At 37.6% G+C, this 21,050-nt stretch overlaps 1 protein-coding gene across 1 annotated transcript in view; it reads right to left on the bottom strand.

Moving 5' to 3' along the window:
- Positions 1-1,096: 1,096 nt before the first annotated feature.
- Positions 1,097-21,050, bottom strand: part of SYT10 (synaptotagmin 10) — a 58,159-nt gene continuing 38,205 nt past the window's right edge. Inside the window, exons 4-7 of the mRNA XM_081129204.1 lie at positions 10,461-10,581; positions 7,369-7,540; positions 4,841-4,970; positions 1,097-2,527 (exon numbers count right to left, since the gene is read on the bottom strand). Coding sequence (XP_080985330.1) covers positions 2,456-2,527; positions 4,841-4,970; positions 7,369-7,540; positions 10,461-10,581 — 495 coding nt within the window. The 3' untranslated portion in view covers positions 1,097-2,455. The remainder of the gene's footprint in view (positions 2,528-4,840; positions 4,971-7,368; positions 7,541-10,460; positions 10,582-21,050) is intronic.

Genomic DNA, 21,050 nt, shown 5'->3' with positions numbered 1-21,050 from the left:
TGGTGCCCCCCACAAATTAGTGGAGGAAATTGGTGACATGAAACCTTATTTTAAATACTGAAATGAAACACATTCCATCTTCAATCACACGTATACGTTGTGTTTGTATGAATGTGGGGATGTGTAGAGTGAGGATGTGTTGTATTGAAAAGTGGTAGGACTGCATTTTTGTAATATGAACTATCATTTTAAGCGATCATACTTTATAAATATGAGTGTAAACCTCTTTCATGTATTGCATGAAAAATGCCTTGTGGAGAGTTTTCTCTCCTTACCTCACCCTCACAGGACTAACAAGTCCTCTGGCATGCTGAGTTTATTCTAATCCCTAGGAAACATTTCTTAAAAATTACCATAAAAACTTATTTTAATTTATAATCCCCATAGTAAAGTCTCCTGGTTGGCTGATTGTATTTATTTTCATCACAAGCACTGGCTTTTTCTCCATACGAGGCAAAGAAAAGCATGAATGAGCTTTAAGAATGAATATAAAGTCCTAAAAATATGTTTGCCGATGAAAATAATTATTACACTCACTTAGGAAATATATTTACTAGTTAGTTGTAAGCTGTAGTCTTATCTACTAATAAAACCAAATGTCTCCAAAAATGTCATTTTATCAAGAGGATGACTTTTGTCTTCCCATATGACAATTGTTATTTTCTGGTAAAATAAAAAATCCCAAATGGGAAATGTCCTGTTCAGTGATTCTGTCTATAGCAATGGTTCTTTTAGGCTTGATAAAGTAGCCAGATAGTTTCAAATAGGCTTCTTCTATTATTTTCAATGAGAAAATTTAGTTAGGAATATTCGTTTTCATTATGATGGTAATAAGCCTTTAAAAAATTTTAGGGAATTGTGTTTGCCTTTATAATGTTAAATGTGTAAATTTCATCTTAATGGACAGTAATGCCATCCTCACGAGAGATGCCAATGAACAAAATTTCAAGGCTTTTAAAACTTTTTATTTTTTAATATTTAGAAATATAGGATTTTATTAAGGTAAACATTTTATAATTGCTAGCAAAAATTTCTCACTCTGATGAAGGTACTTTTATATTCTAAATACAGGTTTTCCTTTTTGTTTTGTTCTTTTAAACTCCTATCTTGGGATAAGCTTGAAATATGTGCTATCGACAGCACAAATCTCAAAGGTAAGGTTGGGGTTATTCAACAGAGATACTTTCCACTAGGGCCCAGCAATAAGACGATAAAAAGGTGGCCTGACTTGAAAGAAAGTTCTGTCTTGTAAAAACGTTTGCATAGTTTTTACCGCCAGTGGCCTGATCCTTGATCCTTTTTTAAGGACTGTGGGTCTGGGCCTTCAGAATTATTTGTTTATTTTTATTAAACGTTGAAATTATATTATTTATGGTATACTTCTATAACTTGCTGAAAAATAAGTCATCCTATCTTTAAGAAAATACCGTTTTGACGATTAGCTTCTGATTGGGTTTGAAAGTCACCATTACTGTGTACAACCTAAAAGACAACGAGCACAGACATTTAGTGGACCTTTGGTGTCTGTTAATATGGTCTGTCAGAAACACAGGATCTACATGTAGCTTCATGTCACAACATATACATGTCACAGAACTTGAAAACCTTACAAACAACAAAAAATGGACAACTTCTAATTCTATTCATCTAGGAACACTAATGCTACATTTCAGATTAAGATTATTAGAATTTAAAAAATATCAATTAAACAGCATAACGGACGTGTGAACGAATGGAACATTGAGAAGGTATAAAATGGTAGCCCAAATGGCTCAACCTCCATTTTCCAGCTACTAAATATTACTTCTTAAATTTATATTCACAATGGTTCTTTAAATTATAGCTTTATCTGTATGTTTTAAACAACAAGCTTGAGAGACAAAGTTTTGAGTTTAGCAGAGCCAAACCTCATCAAGAAAATAATTTACTGAGAATGAAAGAATATATTATCAGAAAAGTAATATTAATTTGGTGGCACAAGGATTTAATGCTGTGCAAATTAAGTTCAAAATTTCCATTAAAGCTTATATAGAAATATGTGCATAACGAGAAATGAACATCATTGTAACAAAATCAAAACCATACATATGTGACGTGCTACTTTATACAACAGCAGCATAAACTATATTAAATTTTTGATAACTATCGATTCTTTTTAAAGATGTATTTCTTTGCTTCTGCAAAGAATTACAGCTTAATAGAACACTCTTTGTGCTAATAGGCATGTGACAAGCATAAAATGCCTCATGGAAAGTAAGGACTATCTGTGTTCAAGTAAAATATATTAAGATGTCCAAAGTTAATAAACAGACAAAAAAGGAAATGAAAAATTGCACATCAAGTTTGTTCCCTACCAGGTTATATTTTAAATGAGGAAATCAACCCTTCTACTCGTTTCTGATCTGATGAGCGCACAGTCCTGGGTCCTTGCTGCAATGGTCTTACGGTGGAGGCATTACGGTGTGGAAGGTGGTTTGGGAGATGAACAGGATCCTTGACTATCAAAACTGTTCGCCCGGCCAGGTAGCTGAAAGACAATAATTCCATAATGCACGATCTAGTATAAAATATAATAAAGTGGGTAATGGTGACTGCCTTTTCGTAGTGAATATTCACGCATGACATGCAAGCCTCTGAAGAGAAGATACACCTAACTCCCCTGCCCTTCAGAACTCACCTTCTCAGGTCCCAGGAGAGCACACAAGTACCCCACAGAGACGTGGGCAGGGCATGGGGCCGGATGGGGCAGGGCAGCGATGCACAGACAACTGCTCATGACCGGAGACCCACTCCACATTCTATGACGGGCTTTCAGTTCTAATTGTAAAATAATTATTGCTGTACTGCAGTGGGGCGCAATTGTTAGGAGGTAGATGCAATAAGAGGTTCTAGGCACAAGAGGCTGCACTTTACTTGCTCTAAAGCAGGAAGTGACTTTTATAGGAGCAATTAATGAGATGACTAGGTCTAAGTTTGGCAAATGGGAGTCACAAGCGATAAAGAATAATTTCTCTTATTCCCTAAATATTACGTGTATTTTAAAAGTTCAGTTACGCCAGAATAAACTCCTGATTATCTAGGTCGAAATAAACAGCTTTTCTAAACAATGCTTTAGTCTCTGTTCCACCGACTTACCCAGCTCTCGCACTGTTCCCTTCCCATTTTAATCCTTTCTCTGGCAACAAGACACATAATTACACACGCATCACTTTCCCACACTGCAAAATCCAGCCAGTTCTTAGGTCTCTGGTTCGTGTGTTCTATTTGACTACTGAATGTAGGTGCAGGAGTTGGAAAAAAGGAGCTGTTTGCTGGAGAAAGTATATTTACGTAATCTTTTAGTCCACCTGCCCTCAGATACTTCGCTGCTAGAAAAATACCTGGGATCTTCTTCTGATGTCCAGAGTATAGCTTATTTTTTGATGGACAAACAAAGGCCTAGTCCATAGCTCCCCTTCATCAGATAAATGCATAACTGCTTATTAAACAGAGTCATATGTAATTATAATATGCCCTGGGGTGTGCAACATATGCCCTTTCATTAGTTAAAAGTTCTTGCTGTGTAAATGTGCATTTGTATGAGTGTCTGCCTTTTAAATGATGAAGTGAGGTAAACATCTGAAACACACATACATATATATGTAAGCAGATATCTATGATGACAGTTCACCTCTGTTGTCTGAGCATGCAACGTTCATACCACATTCACCCAGTTTTCCCTATAATGTTCTGAGTAACACAGCCAAGGTCACATTTTTGTGACTAAGCTGAGATTAGAACCTGGGCCCATTGACATTTAGTAGCTAATTACACTGTGCCCAGTACCAGAACAGGAAGCAGAATCTTATCCATGGTGAGATGGCAATAGATCATCCACTCACCATGTGGTTATCATAACTGTCCTTTTTACTGAATTGCACGCGTCCCATCATCTACCACAAATCCTTTAGTCAACATGCATCACCTCTCAATTACTCAGGTCATATAAAGAACGTCCTCTGCGACTCTTCAAGAGTCTCCGGCAACTGTCTTTCCATCTAGCAACATTCACTGTTTCGAGGTAACTGACAATTAACTTCACGGTTAAAAATCCTGATAGAAGCTGGTGGCGATACCTCTTCTGGTTAAATAATTTAATATAATTGGAGCTGACATTGTGTCATACTCAGGGCAAAGAACTCAATATTCAGCATTTTATTTAGTTTTACTTTATGAGTTTACTGCTATTACAGAGTAATAGCAGAACTTAAGTTAAAGTAACTTGCCCCAAGGTTCTCCCATCTGTAGTCACAAGGCACAGCCAAGCTTTGGTCTCAGGCAAGCTGATGCCTCAATATTTTCAAAATCTGTGAGCACTTTTACTTCCTGGCCAGAGTTGGGGTAGATATACCTGTCCTCTTACACAGATGAGTGGTATTTGTTGTTAGTATCTCTAGGGATTCTGGGGAAGTTTAGGTGAAGTAGCTGTTTTCAAAAAGAAAAACACCAACATTCAGTTTCCAGTTAGTAATGAATTTACTGGAGTGTTCCACCATTCACTGATATAAGTTTTCAGGCTATGCAAAGAAAATAATAGACTTGCAGTTTCTATGGGCTTACTGTTCAAAGGAATATCCAACCCAGAAAATTTAGTGTTTTGAAATCCAACAAGATGCACAGAACTTTGAATACTGGATGACAGAGTCTGTGGGGCAAAGCAAGAGTAATATCTGTGTGTTTTTTGTTTTGTTTTTTTTTTAAAGGTGAACATATAAAACATCAGAGAATAGTTAGGAGACAAAAACTATTTAAGCAAAAGAGATAAAAAAGAGAGTAGGTGCCAGGAAATCAGAGAGCTCACCTCCAGCAAGGGGTGCCAATGTGTTATTGGTTTTCGGTGATAGGCCAGCATTTCATTCCAGTGGTCTCGCCCAAGACCCTCAGCGTCCAGTCCTGTTCTACACACTCCTATGACCTCATTGTGTCCTACCCTACAATTCAGAGAATATTACACTTTCATTCCGACATTCAAAGGTAAATGGAGTTTCACACATCTTAGCAGAATTTTAAAACATATGATTAAAACACTAGATTTTGTGACACGTTCTAAATGATTTTGCAGATCAAACTACTTCAGGGTAAATAAAAAATCTTAAGTAAACTAAAAGTTACTAAACAGAATCAGCATTCACAGACTTGTAAAAGTACACACACAAACCATTTCAGTGCTTTGTAACCTGAGCACATTTCGCAATAATAAAAATAGTGTGAATGAGAAATGCCAGCTGGTCCTTACCTATGTGATGAGTTTCTTTCTTGGAGGCAATCCTATTAACTGTAAGTGATGTAAATCAAAATCTCGTTCTTTCCACAAGGCTTAATGTTTTATAACGATGCTCATATTTCTCACTAAGAGTTCAATATCCACTTTCTTGTATAAATGACCATATTTAATTGACTCTAAATGTTATGCAGTGAATGTTATGCTTGTACTATAATTAAACAGGGCAGGGCTATGTTCAGTACCACGGCATTTGATTTGTTTTGAATAGCACCAGGGCATACCAAACAGCATTCCTATTTTCCGTTCATGTCCTGTTTTCACAACAACAAATCAAAATAATAATGACAGTTAATATTTTGGAGCTTATTATGTTCCAGGCACTGTTCTAAGTAATTTAAATGTACTGCCTCACTTAATCCTCACACCGTGACACTGAGTATCATCACCATCATCTCATTTACAGACAGAAACACACACACAGAAGTCCAAGGACCTGCCTGCCTTTACACTTAGTAAGAGGCAGAGGCAGGATTTGAATCAAGACAGACGACTCAAGTGCACAAGTGGCTAAGTTGCTTCTCAAGAATGGAGAGTGATTTAAAGGAATTTCTAAAGGTTATTTTGACAGACATCTCTAAGGAGACTTTGAGATGATTTTTAGGACATTTCATTGCTTTCTTCCTGTCATTGACATAGATTTGTATGTTTACTATCATTTTCCTCAATATTAAGTCTCCCAAACAAGCATACTTCTGAAATAAGTTTTTTAATCTTCCTGTTTTATATATTGTCGGGATCCATTTCCCTAAACTTGTCTGAGTGACAAATGCTCAGTTGAATCTACCTGCAATCACTGTGTTGAGAAATCAATAAGTCATTTTTTTTTTTGGTAAAGTCAGACAAGGGCTCCCGATGAAACTGGTACATTTTTTAGAGTTTGAAATTTCAACTAATTTAAGACCTCTCTGTCTTTCTCTCTAATGATAGCTTTTTTCTGTAAACTGTGATATAATTTAATTTCCAATAGATGATACATATCACTTTATTTTTCACAGCTTCATTTTCCTAGCTCTGAGCCAGAGGCTGGCACAGTCATTTCCCTAGGCTATAGGGTCCTGACTTCTGTCATTTTCATGGTACTATGAAACGGACACTCTTTTAAAATATTTGTATATGTGTGTTCTCTTCCACTTGTCATTAGAACAAAGTAAACATATTAAGACACAGTCTAAGTGCTGATAATTTTGTAGGTTACGCATACAATATTCCTTTCCAAAAGGTTTATAAATATGAAAAGCAAAACAATAAAAAGAAGTATAGAGCAAGGGCCAAAGAAGAGATGTGAACGTTTAAGGTGGGACAAGAGTTGAGAGGAAGAAGAGGGTGGTTAGCCGAGAAAGACAAGGAAGCGGTGACTTGAGCAGGGCTGTGGGGCCTGGGTGGGCTGAGGCACGAGGTGCCATGTCGCCCCAGGGAAGGGTGGGGGGACAGAGTGCGCTCTGCAGCAGGACCCTCAGAGCTGCGCCTGCAGTTTCTCAGGAAGGAGAAGCGGCCCCAGGCGTGTGCGCTGGAAGGGCTGTCACAAAGCAGCGTTTTAAGATCTATGTGAAGGCATCGGGCTGCATGCCCAGGCCACCTCTTTATTTACCTTCCCCTCTTAATACTCACTGTCCACAGTTCCGTATTTTGCGAATGTTTTACAAATGTGCAAAGTGAATCCTCAAGAGACTGCATGACTTGCCCTTCCACACAGCTAGCTAATGACAGAGCTCGCATAAGCCTCATAACGCTCAGATTCCAGCCCCGTTGATAAACCCCGTTGATTTTAATCTGTTGGCAGTGTCAAAAGGCTTCACAATAGTGCTTTCTAGAATGTGCTCCAGACTGCGTCTGTACCCATTCTCTCACCAGCCCCAGGTGTCCTGTTCTTCAACTTAAGAGGGACTTCTTTTGGAGAAGAAAAAAAAAACAGAGACATATTATAACATGGGAAAAATGAGTTTCGAATGAATAACTTTTCTTCTTCCCACTGACACTAAAGCTGCTGTGACGGGCCTTGCTGGCGAGGCCTGGCGCGCTGGCCCTCCGCGAGCGCAGACACGCACCTGTCATAATCCATGACGGCGATGGACAGGCTGACCTGCTCCACGTTCTCCGGGGGGATGTCGAAAATGATGGCCTCGTTGTACACAGGGTTCAGGGTGTTTTTCTTTGTAGTTGTTTTCCTCTTTTTTAGTCTTCGACCTTCACACATCAGAGACACTTTGACATAAGGATCTAGGCGTGGGAAGGTAATTTTGTTAAATAAAAGTGATAGGACGAAGCACAAATAAAATTGCAGTTAACTGTTACTAAGAATAGTGGTATTGTTCAGCTCTTTAATATCACCAGTTTTAAATGCATGTGACTTATTTGGGGGCAGCAGACTGTCTAAGACTTCTTACTTTAAATAAAAGCATTTATCTTGAATGAACTAGAAAAGAATTAACTTGATCTCACTATTTTTAATACAACAGAGAAAACTCACTCATGTAGCAAGAGCCAGTCCGGAACTATGAGTCTTTTAGTTACAGCTATTTGAGGACACATTTTGTTAGAAGTGATTTCTAGGGAATACAATCCTAACAAGTCAGAATAATTGTACTAAAGTTAATTTCTTTCAATATAATTTAGAGTGAAAATACTAAAACTTGTGAAAGAGCAACATTACATCAAGACAAGTAAATACAATCACAATGAGAAGTTAGAAAGCAACAACTACATTAGAATTTTCTTCAATCATTGGAAAAGGCACTAAAATCAGAGGTCTCATTTTAGTCATAGCATTGGTGCTTGATAAGGAGCTCAGATGGAAGAAATGATCACTACAAATAATTATTAAATGCTCAACAGCATTAGAAAAAGGTCAACATGTTCCTTAAGGATGGCCACAAGGAAGGTTTCTATTACGACATTGCAAATACGATGCCAACTGGAAAGAGAAAAATTTAGTTGGGCTATATTTTTACAGGCCAAGGGACCAAATACTTGTTAACAAGTTCTGCCCAGCTGACTGTCTCTACCCCTACTCCTGCCACCTTAAGTAGAACAACTGTTACAGTACAATAGAAAGTTATATAGTATTACACAAAAGTTTCTTAAAAAGCCTTTCCTTTTTTATAAAAAAGGAGGCCTGACTTTGGGAGGGAGTGTTGGTACTGGGGTGAGCATGGTATTGGTTAAAACAATAAATTCCTAAGCTCTATCTTTATTTTTTTATTTTCTGGTCATCCTCCAACTATAGCACCACCACTTTTTTTCTCTTTCCATCAATACAGTAATAAATCTTATTTCCTTAGATAGGCCAAAATGATGGCAATATTAATTTAGTAGAGCAAACGAATGTTTTTTGAACTCTGGAAAGATTTATCTATGTATTTTATAAGCATATCTTCCAAGGGGCAAAAACATATTTTGTGGCTAGGGAAAGGGTACGTAGAAGCAAGCAAGGTGAAATGGCAATGTTCAATGGCTATTTTCCATTTATTTTTAATTTTTTCAATAATAGAAGTAGGTTCTAAGGAAGAAGCTCATTTTTGTGATCTACTTTTGTGTATGAGCCCCTAGGCCTAGGACTCTCAATAACAATGGGAACAAGGCCTGGTTTATCCTTCGATGCCCCCATCGTGTCTCTGATGACATTTCTCTACTCTACTCTTGACAAGGATAATTTACGGGCTCCTTAGATGATTCACAAGCCTTTTGTGAGATTTAATGAGGTGGTGTTCTCAAAGCACGCACTCTTCTCATAAAAAGCTTCATATAAATAAAAGGTAATCTTGTACTTAATTACAACCTTGGTGCTGTTTGCTTGTCTCAAAAATTGATCTCTTTTGATACATGGTAGAAAGAATAGAATAAACAATAATTTGCAGAGTACACTGTTTATCTTAAGTTCTTCAACACTTGTTGACCCAAGAAATTTTCTTGGGTTATTTTTAAAATAAACGTGGAATTTTCTTTCTTTCTTTCTACATTTATATATCAACTATGTATTGCAAATTTAAAAAAATGGATAGGTAAATCATGACAGTTCAAGAATCTAGATGCTAGAGAAAGATGCGCAATGAGAAGTCTCCCAGTCTCCCTCCGTCTGCCTCCACACCTCTCCATCCCCCCTTAGTTTCTGGGTACCACTCAGTATTTATTTATGCAAATATTAGCAACATGAAGATATATCCTAAAAATTCCCATTCTTACAAGAAGGGAGCATGATATTCATATTTATATTTGCATCTCATTTTAAAAATTCATATATTAAATCCTGTACCTCTTTCCACATAAGAATTTAGAGTTTCCTCATGCTTTTTGTAATGCAAATTTAGGAGGTATTTTCATTCTTAAGAACCACAAAGTTATAGATTACCCCCCAGGTCATTCTTCAATACTATTTCTTATTTCTGTTTATTTTAACAAATGCTCACTGACCTCCCTACTCTGCCCTTAGTATTTTTCTTTCACAGAGCTATGCCAAAGTTTGCATATTCAATTATAAATAATCCTCCAGAACTGTAGTGACTTAAATGAAGGGATAAAAGAGCATGATGTGGCTTCAACACTAACAAAGTTAGCTCAAAAGAAATTTCCTTCAAGAATGTCTTGAAGGAACCTCAAGCACTTATTTACTTTATTGTTTCTTTCAGTCCCTATAGTTGCCAAATTTTTAGTTAGAAAGGTGGTAAGAATGCAAATGCAAATGGTGGTCTTGGAATCTGGTTATTTCTTGGCAGATCAGGTGAGGGAAACAAATTCAGTCTACATAGGTCTTCAAATGGCCCTCACTTATAGACTAATGCAAGTTCGAAGTGCATGCCTTCAAGTCCAAGAATCTTCTTTTATAAGCAAGTGACTAGCTGAAAGGGAAGTGGATGGTAAATTAGTATTTTTCGGAAAGAACTAATCAGTAGAGAAATAAATAAAAATTAAAACCCAAGTTCAAAGCCAATCTATTTGGTAATGTCTTTTAAAAATTTTGTACTGATAATGTAAATAAGGAGCTGATTTGGAGCCCTTTCATTGGTGATCTCTTTTTCTATTTTTACAGTACCCCAACACAGACATATGAACTCATTAAGTCAATCGCTACATATACTTTGGGATACATGGAATATTTCATTTGGGAGTATATCCTTGGCTCACTAGCCACTTGTGTGCATACCTGATGCGCCAGTAATATCCATAGCCTTCAGATTTCTGCACTTGATGACTGTCAATGTCATACGTCCAGCAGTTGGCAAATAACAAAGGGAAAACATGATTTCACCCAGGTCTACGCTCTCCTAGAAAGGCAATTGGTATTGTTAGCAATTTCAAACACTGGAGTGTGAAAACAAAATAAAGGTGTTGAGTGAAAAAATCACTTTAATGGAATATTTGAATGCCATTTTAAATTGTTTTATTGAAGATACAAATAACAACGCAAGCAAGCTGTTCCATGCGGCGAAAGAAAAGAGACTATATCCTACTCCAGATGCTTACCTAACAACTCCACTTGTATTTCTAACAGGAATCTCAAAATTAATACAGTCAAAACTAGACCATTGATTCCACTCATTCTCCATCATCTTCTGAAACCAATGCCTGTCAGCCCTTCCAAAATCAGCAAATAGTAACATAATTCACCCAGAGGCTGGGGCCAAAACCCTAGTGGTCACTTTTATTCTTACTTGTTCCTCATGCCTACATCCGACCCATGTCTTCTCTTCAACTATCTACAAAATGTATCCTAAATTACTGACTTTCTTTTCAATTATATTACTATCATTCAAGCCACTATCACCTCTTATCAGGATTATTTCATTTGTCTCTAAAACTGATCTCCCACTTCAGGAGTTAATCTTCATACAGTGGCTAAAGTGGTTTTTTACGAATGCAACTAAAATTATTTCACGCTCCTACTTCATACCATCTAAGAGCTCACGGCTATACTGTAATAAAATTCAAATTATTTACCCTGGCATATAAGTGGGGTAACTATACATCCTAGTGTATCTGGGAAATTCTGTGTATATACCTATCATTCTGGTGAAATTAAGAACATTACCTTTAACTCTTAAATATGTCTTTGGACAATGCACTACAAGGTTGTACACACAGGGCCCCGTGTGATCTGGGCCACACTTGTCTCTCTAACTCTGTCTCCTGCCTCTCCCCTCAGCTCACTCTGATGCAGATACAAAAGCCTTTTTTTCTCTTGTTCAAACAAATGAAGTCTGTTCTTGCTTCTGGTCTTGCGTTTACTTTTTTTTTTAATCTTCACATGGCTGACTCCTTTTCACCACGCAGGACTCCGCTCAAACAGCATCTCTCCACGAGGTCTTCCCTCTTCCTATCCTATACTCGTCCTACTCACATATCCTTCATATTTTTTCTATAGCAGCTACCATCATCAGAAATTATCTTTGAAATTCACTCCCCACCCCCAATTCCCTAATATAAGGTCTGGGAGAACAGGGTTCTTATCTGTCTTATTTTTGCATCCTGCAGAAGGGGCTGGTGCATCGCTAGCTCTCAGTGGATTTTTTTTAAGGAATGAAAAGATTATTCATTAACCTAGATAAAAAATTACCTACTTTGTTTCATTTATAAACTGTCCACAAAGCCCTGATATAGATATATTTGCTGTCATTGGTGCATAGATTGCGGACAAATGAAAGTGAGTGTGAACAATGCACATTTAGGATGCTTCTCAAAAACTTGTTTACAGGATTTAATCAAATCATTACTGGTAAGACAATTTGTGGTAGATTTAATTTGGGAGGAAATAGGTTGCTATGCATTCAGGTCAAAGAACTAGGTTCTTAAAAATTGTTCGTGACAAGCCATTAACATTTACTGGACATGTTCTTACAGCTCAGGTTCTGATTTATGTATTCCCATTTCTTTATTCATGGTCTAGAAGCAGTAAAGCCTAATAATTAATACAATACACTCTGAGTGAGTTAAACTTGGGTCTTGACTCTGTTTTCTGCTTCCTAGCTGTGAGATCCTAAAAAATTTAATTAAGCTTTGGATCTCTGAAACTTCATTTTTAAATTGAGGAAAATGTCCATGTGACAGGGATTTTAATCATTAAATAATACACTCTAAACAAACCCCAAGGTATTTAGCAGTATCTGGCATATGGTAAAAGATGCTATTTGTTGCTGTAATTTTATCACATGGAGCAGTACCTTACACATATCAGGAGCTCAGTAAGTACTGGATAAATGAAAAAAATTAATCAGGTGAAGCAATTATTATTTTTCAAAAAAATTAGTAAAAATAAATATAAGAAAAATATATCCAACTGGGTCTCCTCTTGTTGTTGGATTGCTGCAGACGCAAAATAGTGAGCGAGACCCAATAGGAGAGGCCTGAGGGAAAACAGCGTGAGTACAGCCTCCTGCCAAGGATTCATTCTTTTCACCACCAAGTGAGCACTGAGTACTACTTGCTGGGCTCATGGTAGGTACTTGTAGATACCAGGACAGGCATGGCAGGATTCTGCCCTTGAAGATCTCAGTTGAAAAGGAAGAGTATTCTGTAAAGGGCTAAGGAAAGAAGTCTGAATTCTGTCTTTATCTGATGATTCTTTCCTTATTTCACTTTCTATCTCTTTTTCCAAATGTTCCTTTTGGCTTAGTCAATGGGGTGAAGTTTTCTGTCTGGCAGCCATTCCCAATTCTTGTAATGGGTATCATCTCTGCTTCCAGGAACTATCAATTAGAGTAGGCATATTTTGTTGTCAGCTGGTAAAAATTACGAATGTAGAGCAAGATACTAAGTTCCACCAATAAACACGGCGGGGATGGTGATGGAGGAGCTAGAAATGAAACAGGAGACATGATCTCTGAGATGAAATGCTTAGAATCCAACAGGAAATGCACTATGTGCAAACTGGAAAAAAGTGCACAGAGGCACCTAAAGGGATTTGTAAATAAAACATTTTCATGTGTCTGACTGACATGGTTTTACTTTTATACATTAAATAAATGGTGGGAGTAGTTTTGTACTTCTCTAGGTATATCACATGCTTACCAGCTAAAACAAAGTTAGTTCATCACGTTGGGTCCTATCTGTCAAAGATCTTTTCTATGGATCCAGTTAGAACATAATTTTGACTACCTGTTATTAACAGCTATTAGTAAATACAAAGAGGCTACAGTGAGGAGTTGACCAAAGTACTAGTCCACATAAATGGAAAACAAAAAGCATGATTAAAGGATATCTCTGAGCAGCTCTGTATAAAAGCTAGTTGGCTTTTTGCCTATTACTGTAGTAATAAATCTACTTAAATATTTAAACTTCATGTAGTCAGGAGTTAAAAAAAATTAGAATGAACTGGGTGGTAAAAATTAATCTATAGTATGCATCCATAATAACTGCACAAAAGTTTCATTCTTCATTAGACTAAATTTTACCTTTGGGAAGTATAGATGTGTAAGAAATAAAACTGCCTACATACTGAAAAGGGCAGAATACTCTCTAAGGTAAATAGCAATATTCTTCAACTTTTAAGAGCTGGAAGTGATCTACGAGATAATCATGAAAATGAACTTAATGAAGGAAAATGTCTTTAGAACCTTTAAAAATGTGACAGCAGAACTCTGGATTCTGGCTACAGTGCTCAGCTACAGTGGGTACTAATCCTCAGTGTCCACCACCTAGTCTATCCTGTGTTGATGGCACAACTCCAGGGAGCTGTTCAAGTTCTAGTTGTTGCCTCCTCTCTATCTGCTCCAGACCCCTGCGGTTTATGAGGCCAACTCAGTCCCAACAATCTGAACCTTCTAGCACCTAGCAAAGGACCAGGAAATAAGCAGAAAGGTCTCTGAACAGCCAGCATAAACATAACGAAGTTATGCAGTAAAATTCTATTTAATGAGACTACATCTTTTCCTAGTCAACACCCATTAACTATAATTTTAGGCAAAATTCTAACAAGAATGTTTACTTAGTATATCAATCTACACCAGGTCAAAACTCTCGTGAAATGTAGAGGCGGGGAAACTTACAGAAGTAGGTCTAGTGAAGGCAGAAATAATGAGAGCCGAAAGACACCATACATATAAAAGAAGTGTTCTAAAAAGGATAGCAATCGAGACCATTTTGTATCAAGGGGAACTAACATTAATCCCTCAGCAACTGAAAAACAACAGTTTGTTACAGACTTGAAAAGTAATTAATATTCAAAATGATGACTCTGAGTCACAAGCTAAGAAAAATGTCCTAAGTGTTCTGTTGAAGAAGTAGAGATGCGCACTCTATTTTTTAGTTATTTTTATCCCAAATCCTTAAACTGTCTGAAGTGGTAATTTTGGCTTAAAATGAGAAAAGCTTTGAGTTTCTGAGCATTTTATTTATGGGTAACCTCATTTACTGCGATTCTATATAAATATGAACTTCCCGTATTAATTTTAAAACACTCTGGTATCTTCAGGCAAATAATCATTTGAAAGCTGGCTATAAAGTCTAGGATACAGTGCTCTAAGAACTTTCTTTCAGGTAAGAAGGCCTTTGTTTTATTCTCACACACACGAGTGTGTCTGGATGAACAGTCACAAAGGCAGTCCGCTGGCTGGATCACGGACTGCACATTTGATTTCACCCTGGCTGCACAGGCGGAGCTGGGTGGTGTCTTGTTCTGATGACTGGCTGCAGTCAACCTCACAAACAGAGTTACAGCTATAAAGTTTTTTTTATGCACTGTCTCTCCAAAATAAAAATAAAGTCACTGTAAAAATAAATTGATATACAAATAGTTGCACTGCACATCCTACTTCAGGACCAACTGAACTAACAGTAAGATAAAAACTACAGCAATTGAGTGTAAGAGACTGACAGGAGGCACACTGAAAGCTCTATATCCAAGGGTATAATAACTAAGGGAAGCCTTCCTGGAGGAAATAATCATTACATTGGGGTTTGGAAAACTAAACAGATGGGATTTAGAGGCAAGGAGAGGAATAATGTATGTGAATACTATGGTTAATAATGATGGTAACAGAAATAAATTTTGAAAAACATTTCTTTACTTTTGAGAAAGTTAGATTAGGGTGGAAAAAGATAGAAGAGAGAGGCCATTGAAGTAAACAGGTGTGGGAAGGTGCTGGCTGAAGAAAGGTTTGAATTCAGTGATATATTAGAAAGTAAGAATCATTAAGACTTATTGAAAAAAACCTTTAAACAAACAACTGGTTGCCATGGTGACAGCAGCCATCACATCCATTTAGCACCCTAAATGCAGCCTGCCTTCTACATTTCCTGGTTGGCAAGAAAACCAATGGTTTTTCCACACACTGTTAAACAATCTGTTACTAGATCAAATGAGCTTCTTCATCAAGTTACTAGACCTTCATCCATCTGCTCATAAAATAAAGCTACAGTGAAATGCAGACCCAGAAGGGTCTACTGGATTCAAACTACCATAAAATTTTTATTTCTCTCTGATGCAAACCTCCCATTCACCTAAAAAAATCATGGAATTTAACCTTGAACAATCCACTTTGATCTCATTTTTTTTAGTGTAACATGAGGGTGTTCAAGGAGATGAACTAATTTATCTCTAGTTCTAAAAGTTTTTCATTTTAAGCACTAGTAAAATGAAGACTAATTAGTATACATAGTTCAGGCATGTTCAGGAATGTATGAACAGGCCCACTTAGGCTTTGTTTGCTATAGAGCTGGTGGAGCCTCATTGGAAAGACCACAAAGGATCAACTGTTGCTAATAACTTGATTTCAAGTTCAAGAACAGATGGTCATAAAAAATGGCTATCACTCTGATTTCCAGATGATGCGCTAGATGAGGAAGGATGCAATCCTTAAGTCAGAGAACATCTGGGTTGATCTGGTTGGGATCATGAGGAAAGCATATAGGACAGTGAATGTGCATTGTCATTCACATTTTCTGGTTCTGCTAAAAATCTCAAAGGGATTGTTTTTGACTCTCTGATATGTGTTGGACACACAGGGCCTAAAATATAGTCCACAGTCCTCCACATGACACATGCAGTTCCTAAGAATCTGGTCCCTAAGTTTTTTCTACCTTCATCTTACAAATTTCTCGTGATGTTCCCACATCTCCAAAACTCTGCACTCTAGCTATACCAAAAGCCTTGAAAATCTCTAAACATTTTTTCATTTGTTAGCATGCTCATGTTTATTGAGAGCATCAAAAATGCCCGGCAATGTTCTAGTCACTGGAAGAACACTGATGACCAAGACAAATTTTTTCTCCTTATAGGGTTTATATGTGATTTGAGGTAAGTCACATAACCTCTAAGAACATCACACAATTAAGTAGGAAACGAGCTAGAAGAAAAACATGTCTGCATAATTTTATGTACATGCTTTTTTTTGTTTTTTGATCTGGGGTTGCAAGTGGTTTTTAGAGAAATTTTTGGGTTTTAATGATAGGAACAGAGATGAAAAGCACCCGATTCTTCCCATGAAGATCTAAGAGGACTTCAGAGTAATTAAATGCATAATGTTTAATCCGAACCTTGAAGGACGAGTAAAGGTAACGGGAATTAAAAACAGAGGGAGATGCACAGAAAGAGCTTTGAGGCTTGGAGTGTCCAACAATGACCAGAAGGCTGAACAGAGACCACTGGCTCTGGCAATGCTGGAGTATAATTTAAATGGCAACACACTGACCTTATTCTAATGATCCCTCAGAAAACTTATTCAGATCAACCCTGATTTTCTCTGCAGCCAGGATGAGATCCATTTCCATAGCTAATAACAATTTTCTGGAGGGGCTCCATCTAGATTTAAAAGGGATAATAGATAGATTCAAAAAGATAATGTATGTCAGGGGTCACATTTGCAGCCTGACACATAGCAGATACTCAAAAATTACTATATTTTTCTTGTTTAAAACTATTTTTCTGGGATCAGAGAATGGCATAAGGTTGATGCTTAATACAAAGTTTGAGTGAAGAAGTGAACAAATAAATCATAAAAGCATCAGACATGAGTGTGACTTCAGTGGCGGCAGGGACGAGTGCTCGAAGAGTGAAGACTACTCGGTAAGCAGGGAACTGGTGAGCAAGTTGCAGTACTGCTTATGGGCATTGTGGGCTTTGTGAGTGGAACCCTGGAGAACTGTGCAAGGCATGTCCATTTATGGTGGCCCTGAGAGTACAATAAACTAATAGTCATAACAGTTTTGAGTCATTTAAAGATAAACTTAGGGTTTGGGGAGCTAAAGTTAGAGGATACTTATCTATTAGTTTTATTCAACTTTATTTCTCTAAAGCTCCCTCTAGTCTAGTGTGATTTGGGACACTGTTGGCTATAATTCTATAGCACATTGGAATTTCAGAGTCAAATGTATCCCTAAGGTGTATAAATTGCTTTTTTCCTTTGTACATCTGGCCATTTCCTCCAAACTGCCAGCACAAGCAGTCTAGTGACTCTGAGAGGCACATGAGAAGGAGGAGGGAGCTGTCTGATAGAATACAGTTAGGAAATGTAATTAACATTATATCCCTTCCTCAGTTTCTAGCCCGCTTCCCTCCTTTTCTTTCAAAGAACTACAATGTTCACAAAGCATTTCCTCCCTGTGCTTCTGATTAAATCAGATTTCATCGTGAGGGTGGGGACAGGAAGAGGCAAAGGAGGGTTCTGTCGGGAAACCTAGTTAGAATCCTGGGTTTTTATATCACATTTTCCATTATTGATTCTTTCCTGCCATCTCCACTGGAAGACAGAGAAAATGCTCGCCAGGTGCCCTTCAGTAGGACCTGCTTGTATTTCTACAAGGAGGAAGAAATGCACTTTGTATTAAGCCTATAATATTAGGAATTGTGCTTGGCCGCTGTACGAAGTCCAGGTGAAATTTTGCTGAAGTCAGGGCAGAAAAGGGCAGAGAACTTGGCAGCGTTGGAGACGGAGTAATTACAAATCCCATCAGCATTAAGTGATTAACAGTCACAACTCAGAGCTATTGTTGCCTGGGATGCTATTTAATCGTGCCCTGTGGCTGCTCAGTGGGAGAACCATTTTCAGCTCCAATGGATGCAGGAAATCTCTCTGCTGGCCAAAATGGTTTAGCTCTTATTGCGTCCTACACAGCTGTACACTCAGCTACCAGGAGCCACAGAGTGCTCAGGTTGCAGAGACAGAGCTGAGGCCTTAACACAGCCTTTCCTGGATTTAACAAACCAAGTCTCATAACTACCTCTCTAACAAGGGGCCTGAAGCAAAGAGGGGATAGCCCCACACAGACACTGGGACAACAGCAACCTAGGACATAAGAGGACACAAATTTGATAAGAATTCTCCCCTTTATCATAATGGATATAAGATAAGCTTCTTCATGAGAGAAGCTGGAGACTTATTCTCAAACCTTAATCGTTATTTACAGATAGGGGCATAGAAACTGGTGTAGTAAACTGTATACGGCTCTCAGTAGAGTGTTTGATGCTTTTAAATATATTTTAAAAAATCCCTAATGAAAGGAATCCCTCTCAGTACTGCTGTACATAAACTTGGACGGGATGAACTTGGCTTCACTACTCTCCAGTCTACCTTAAATTGGTTCACACAGTTTCACCCCTGCTCCCCAAAGTCTATTCTTCGCATAGTAGTCAGAGAGCTTATTGATAATGAGACCACAGCTTACTTCTGATCAAAAGTCAATAGTCTCAAGATTCACTCAGGCCCGGCCGGTGTGGCTCAGTGGTTGAGCATCGGCTTATGATCCAGGAGATCGAGGTTCAATGCCCGGTCAGGGCACATGCCTGGGTTTTGGGTAGGGGGAGCGCAGGAGGCAGCTGATCCATGACTCATCATTGACATTTCTTTTTTTTTTTAACAATTTTTATCATATAAACCCCTTTATTTATTTATTTTTTTTAAAGATATCTTTATTGATTTCAGAGAGAGGAAAGGAGAGGGAGAGAGACAGAAACATCAATGATGAGAGAGTCACTGATCGAGCCCCCAAGCGGGCATGTGCCCTGACCGGGAATCAAACCCCGATCGCCTGGATCCCAGGTCGACGCTCAACCGCTGAGCCACGTCCGGCTGGGCCATCATTGACATTTCTATCTCTCTCTTCCTCTCTCTGAAATCAATAAAGATATATTTTAAAAATAAATAGTCACTCAGAATAAAATCCAAAGCTCTTTCCACGGCCGCAGGGTTCTCGATGATCTGACCCTCAGCTGTCTCTCTGATCTCATCTCCTATCACTCTCATCAGAGAGGCCTTATCTGACCACCCGATCTAGAGTGTCCCTGTCCTACTGCCACTTCCTGACCCTTACTCTGCCTCAAGTTTCTTAAAGCATTTGCATTCACTGGACATATTATATATTTCCTTTATTACACATCTCCTTTTTCACAAAGCAGGGCTCAAAGAACAGGGATACTCTATGTCCTATAACATCCAGAAGAGTATCTGGTAAATATAGGGTGGTCCAAAAAATATATACACATACATTTTTCTGATAGCTCAATTGATGTTTCTTTTCAGATTTAACACACTGGAATTAATAATTATTCAAAGTGTGTATATATTTTTTGGGACACCCTGCAGAAAAATTACGTAGAAGTTGAATTGATGGATTTAAGAAGCTTGTTCTACATGAGGGCAGAGCAGGTAACAAGCCTCTATTACAAAATGTTTATTTATCCATTATTGTTCTCTCGATGGGCACGATATAATAATTGCTCCTCTCTATATAACTAGATCACAAGTTAAAACATTTGCTGTCTACTTGGTATGATAACAGCCTATTCAGGCGTTATTTTCTGCTTTTATTATCTGTGCTCTTTTGCAGACTGGTATTTGATAGGTGCCTACCCTTGTAAAGCATCCCTTTACTTACCATGGGGTGTGGGATTGTGCACAGAGTTTTTAAAAGTTAAAAGTACTGCAAAAAACTTCAATAAATTTGATGTTCAGTCAGTAAGATCTTTGGTTTAATGAGTTCATGGAAAGACTTCATACCATGCCATGGTATAGAGTCTTTTACAACACTTATATTTTATTCAATTTCAAGATTGAGTTAAAGAGTATAGAATATGTGTCTTTCATTCATTTAAAAAATATGAGAGTATACTTTAAAAAATTTAAATAGTAGGGTAAGAAATTTAAGACATGAAAGAAATTGGGATATTAGTAATCAATTGGGTAGCAAACAGGTGTTTTCTTTATGTGCAAGATTATAATGACACTTGGCAACTTTAAATTTTACAAAAACTTCACATTTATTATCTCATTGCATTTTTAAAATATTCCTATGGGGTTGATACTATTATAAACTTCTTTTTTATGGATGAAGTAACAAGCTCAGAAATGTTAAGCAGCTTACCCAAAGTGATACAGCTAGAAGGCAGCAGAGCCAGGATTCTAGTTAGACACTCACTTCACTTCCTGGAGTTTTCTCTCTCCCTCTGGGACTTTCCCCAATGGAAAGAGTGCTGCAAATGTTACTAGCCAGAGGAACAAACTTAAAATTATTTTCCTGGTCTTGGATGTCAAAGCTAGCAGATGAAAAATGTGTGAAAAATGTTTTTAGAAATTAGAAAATGAGTTACTTGATTTACAGGATAGTGTTAATACTGTCTATTATGAAGGAGGAGAGTATTTTGAATATTCATACTTATAATTCAGCTGCGTCTTCTTTTCACTATATGAGAGCATGTTAATAATTAATGATTAAAGAAGTTAAACGCAAGAGAGACAGGTACAACTTTAACTCAACAGTACCTTTAGAAATATACTAAACTCCTAAAACTTGCAACAGACTGTAC

The sequence above is a fragment of the Miniopterus schreibersii genome, assembly GCF_964146895.1.
Source record: "Miniopterus schreibersii genome assembly, chromosome: 2".
Classification (NCBI taxonomy): domain Eukaryota; kingdom Metazoa; phylum Chordata; class Mammalia; order Chiroptera; family Miniopteridae; genus Miniopterus; species Miniopterus schreibersii.
Note: the sequence above shows the minus strand (reverse complement) of the source record. Positions and strands in the feature narration are given on the sequence as shown.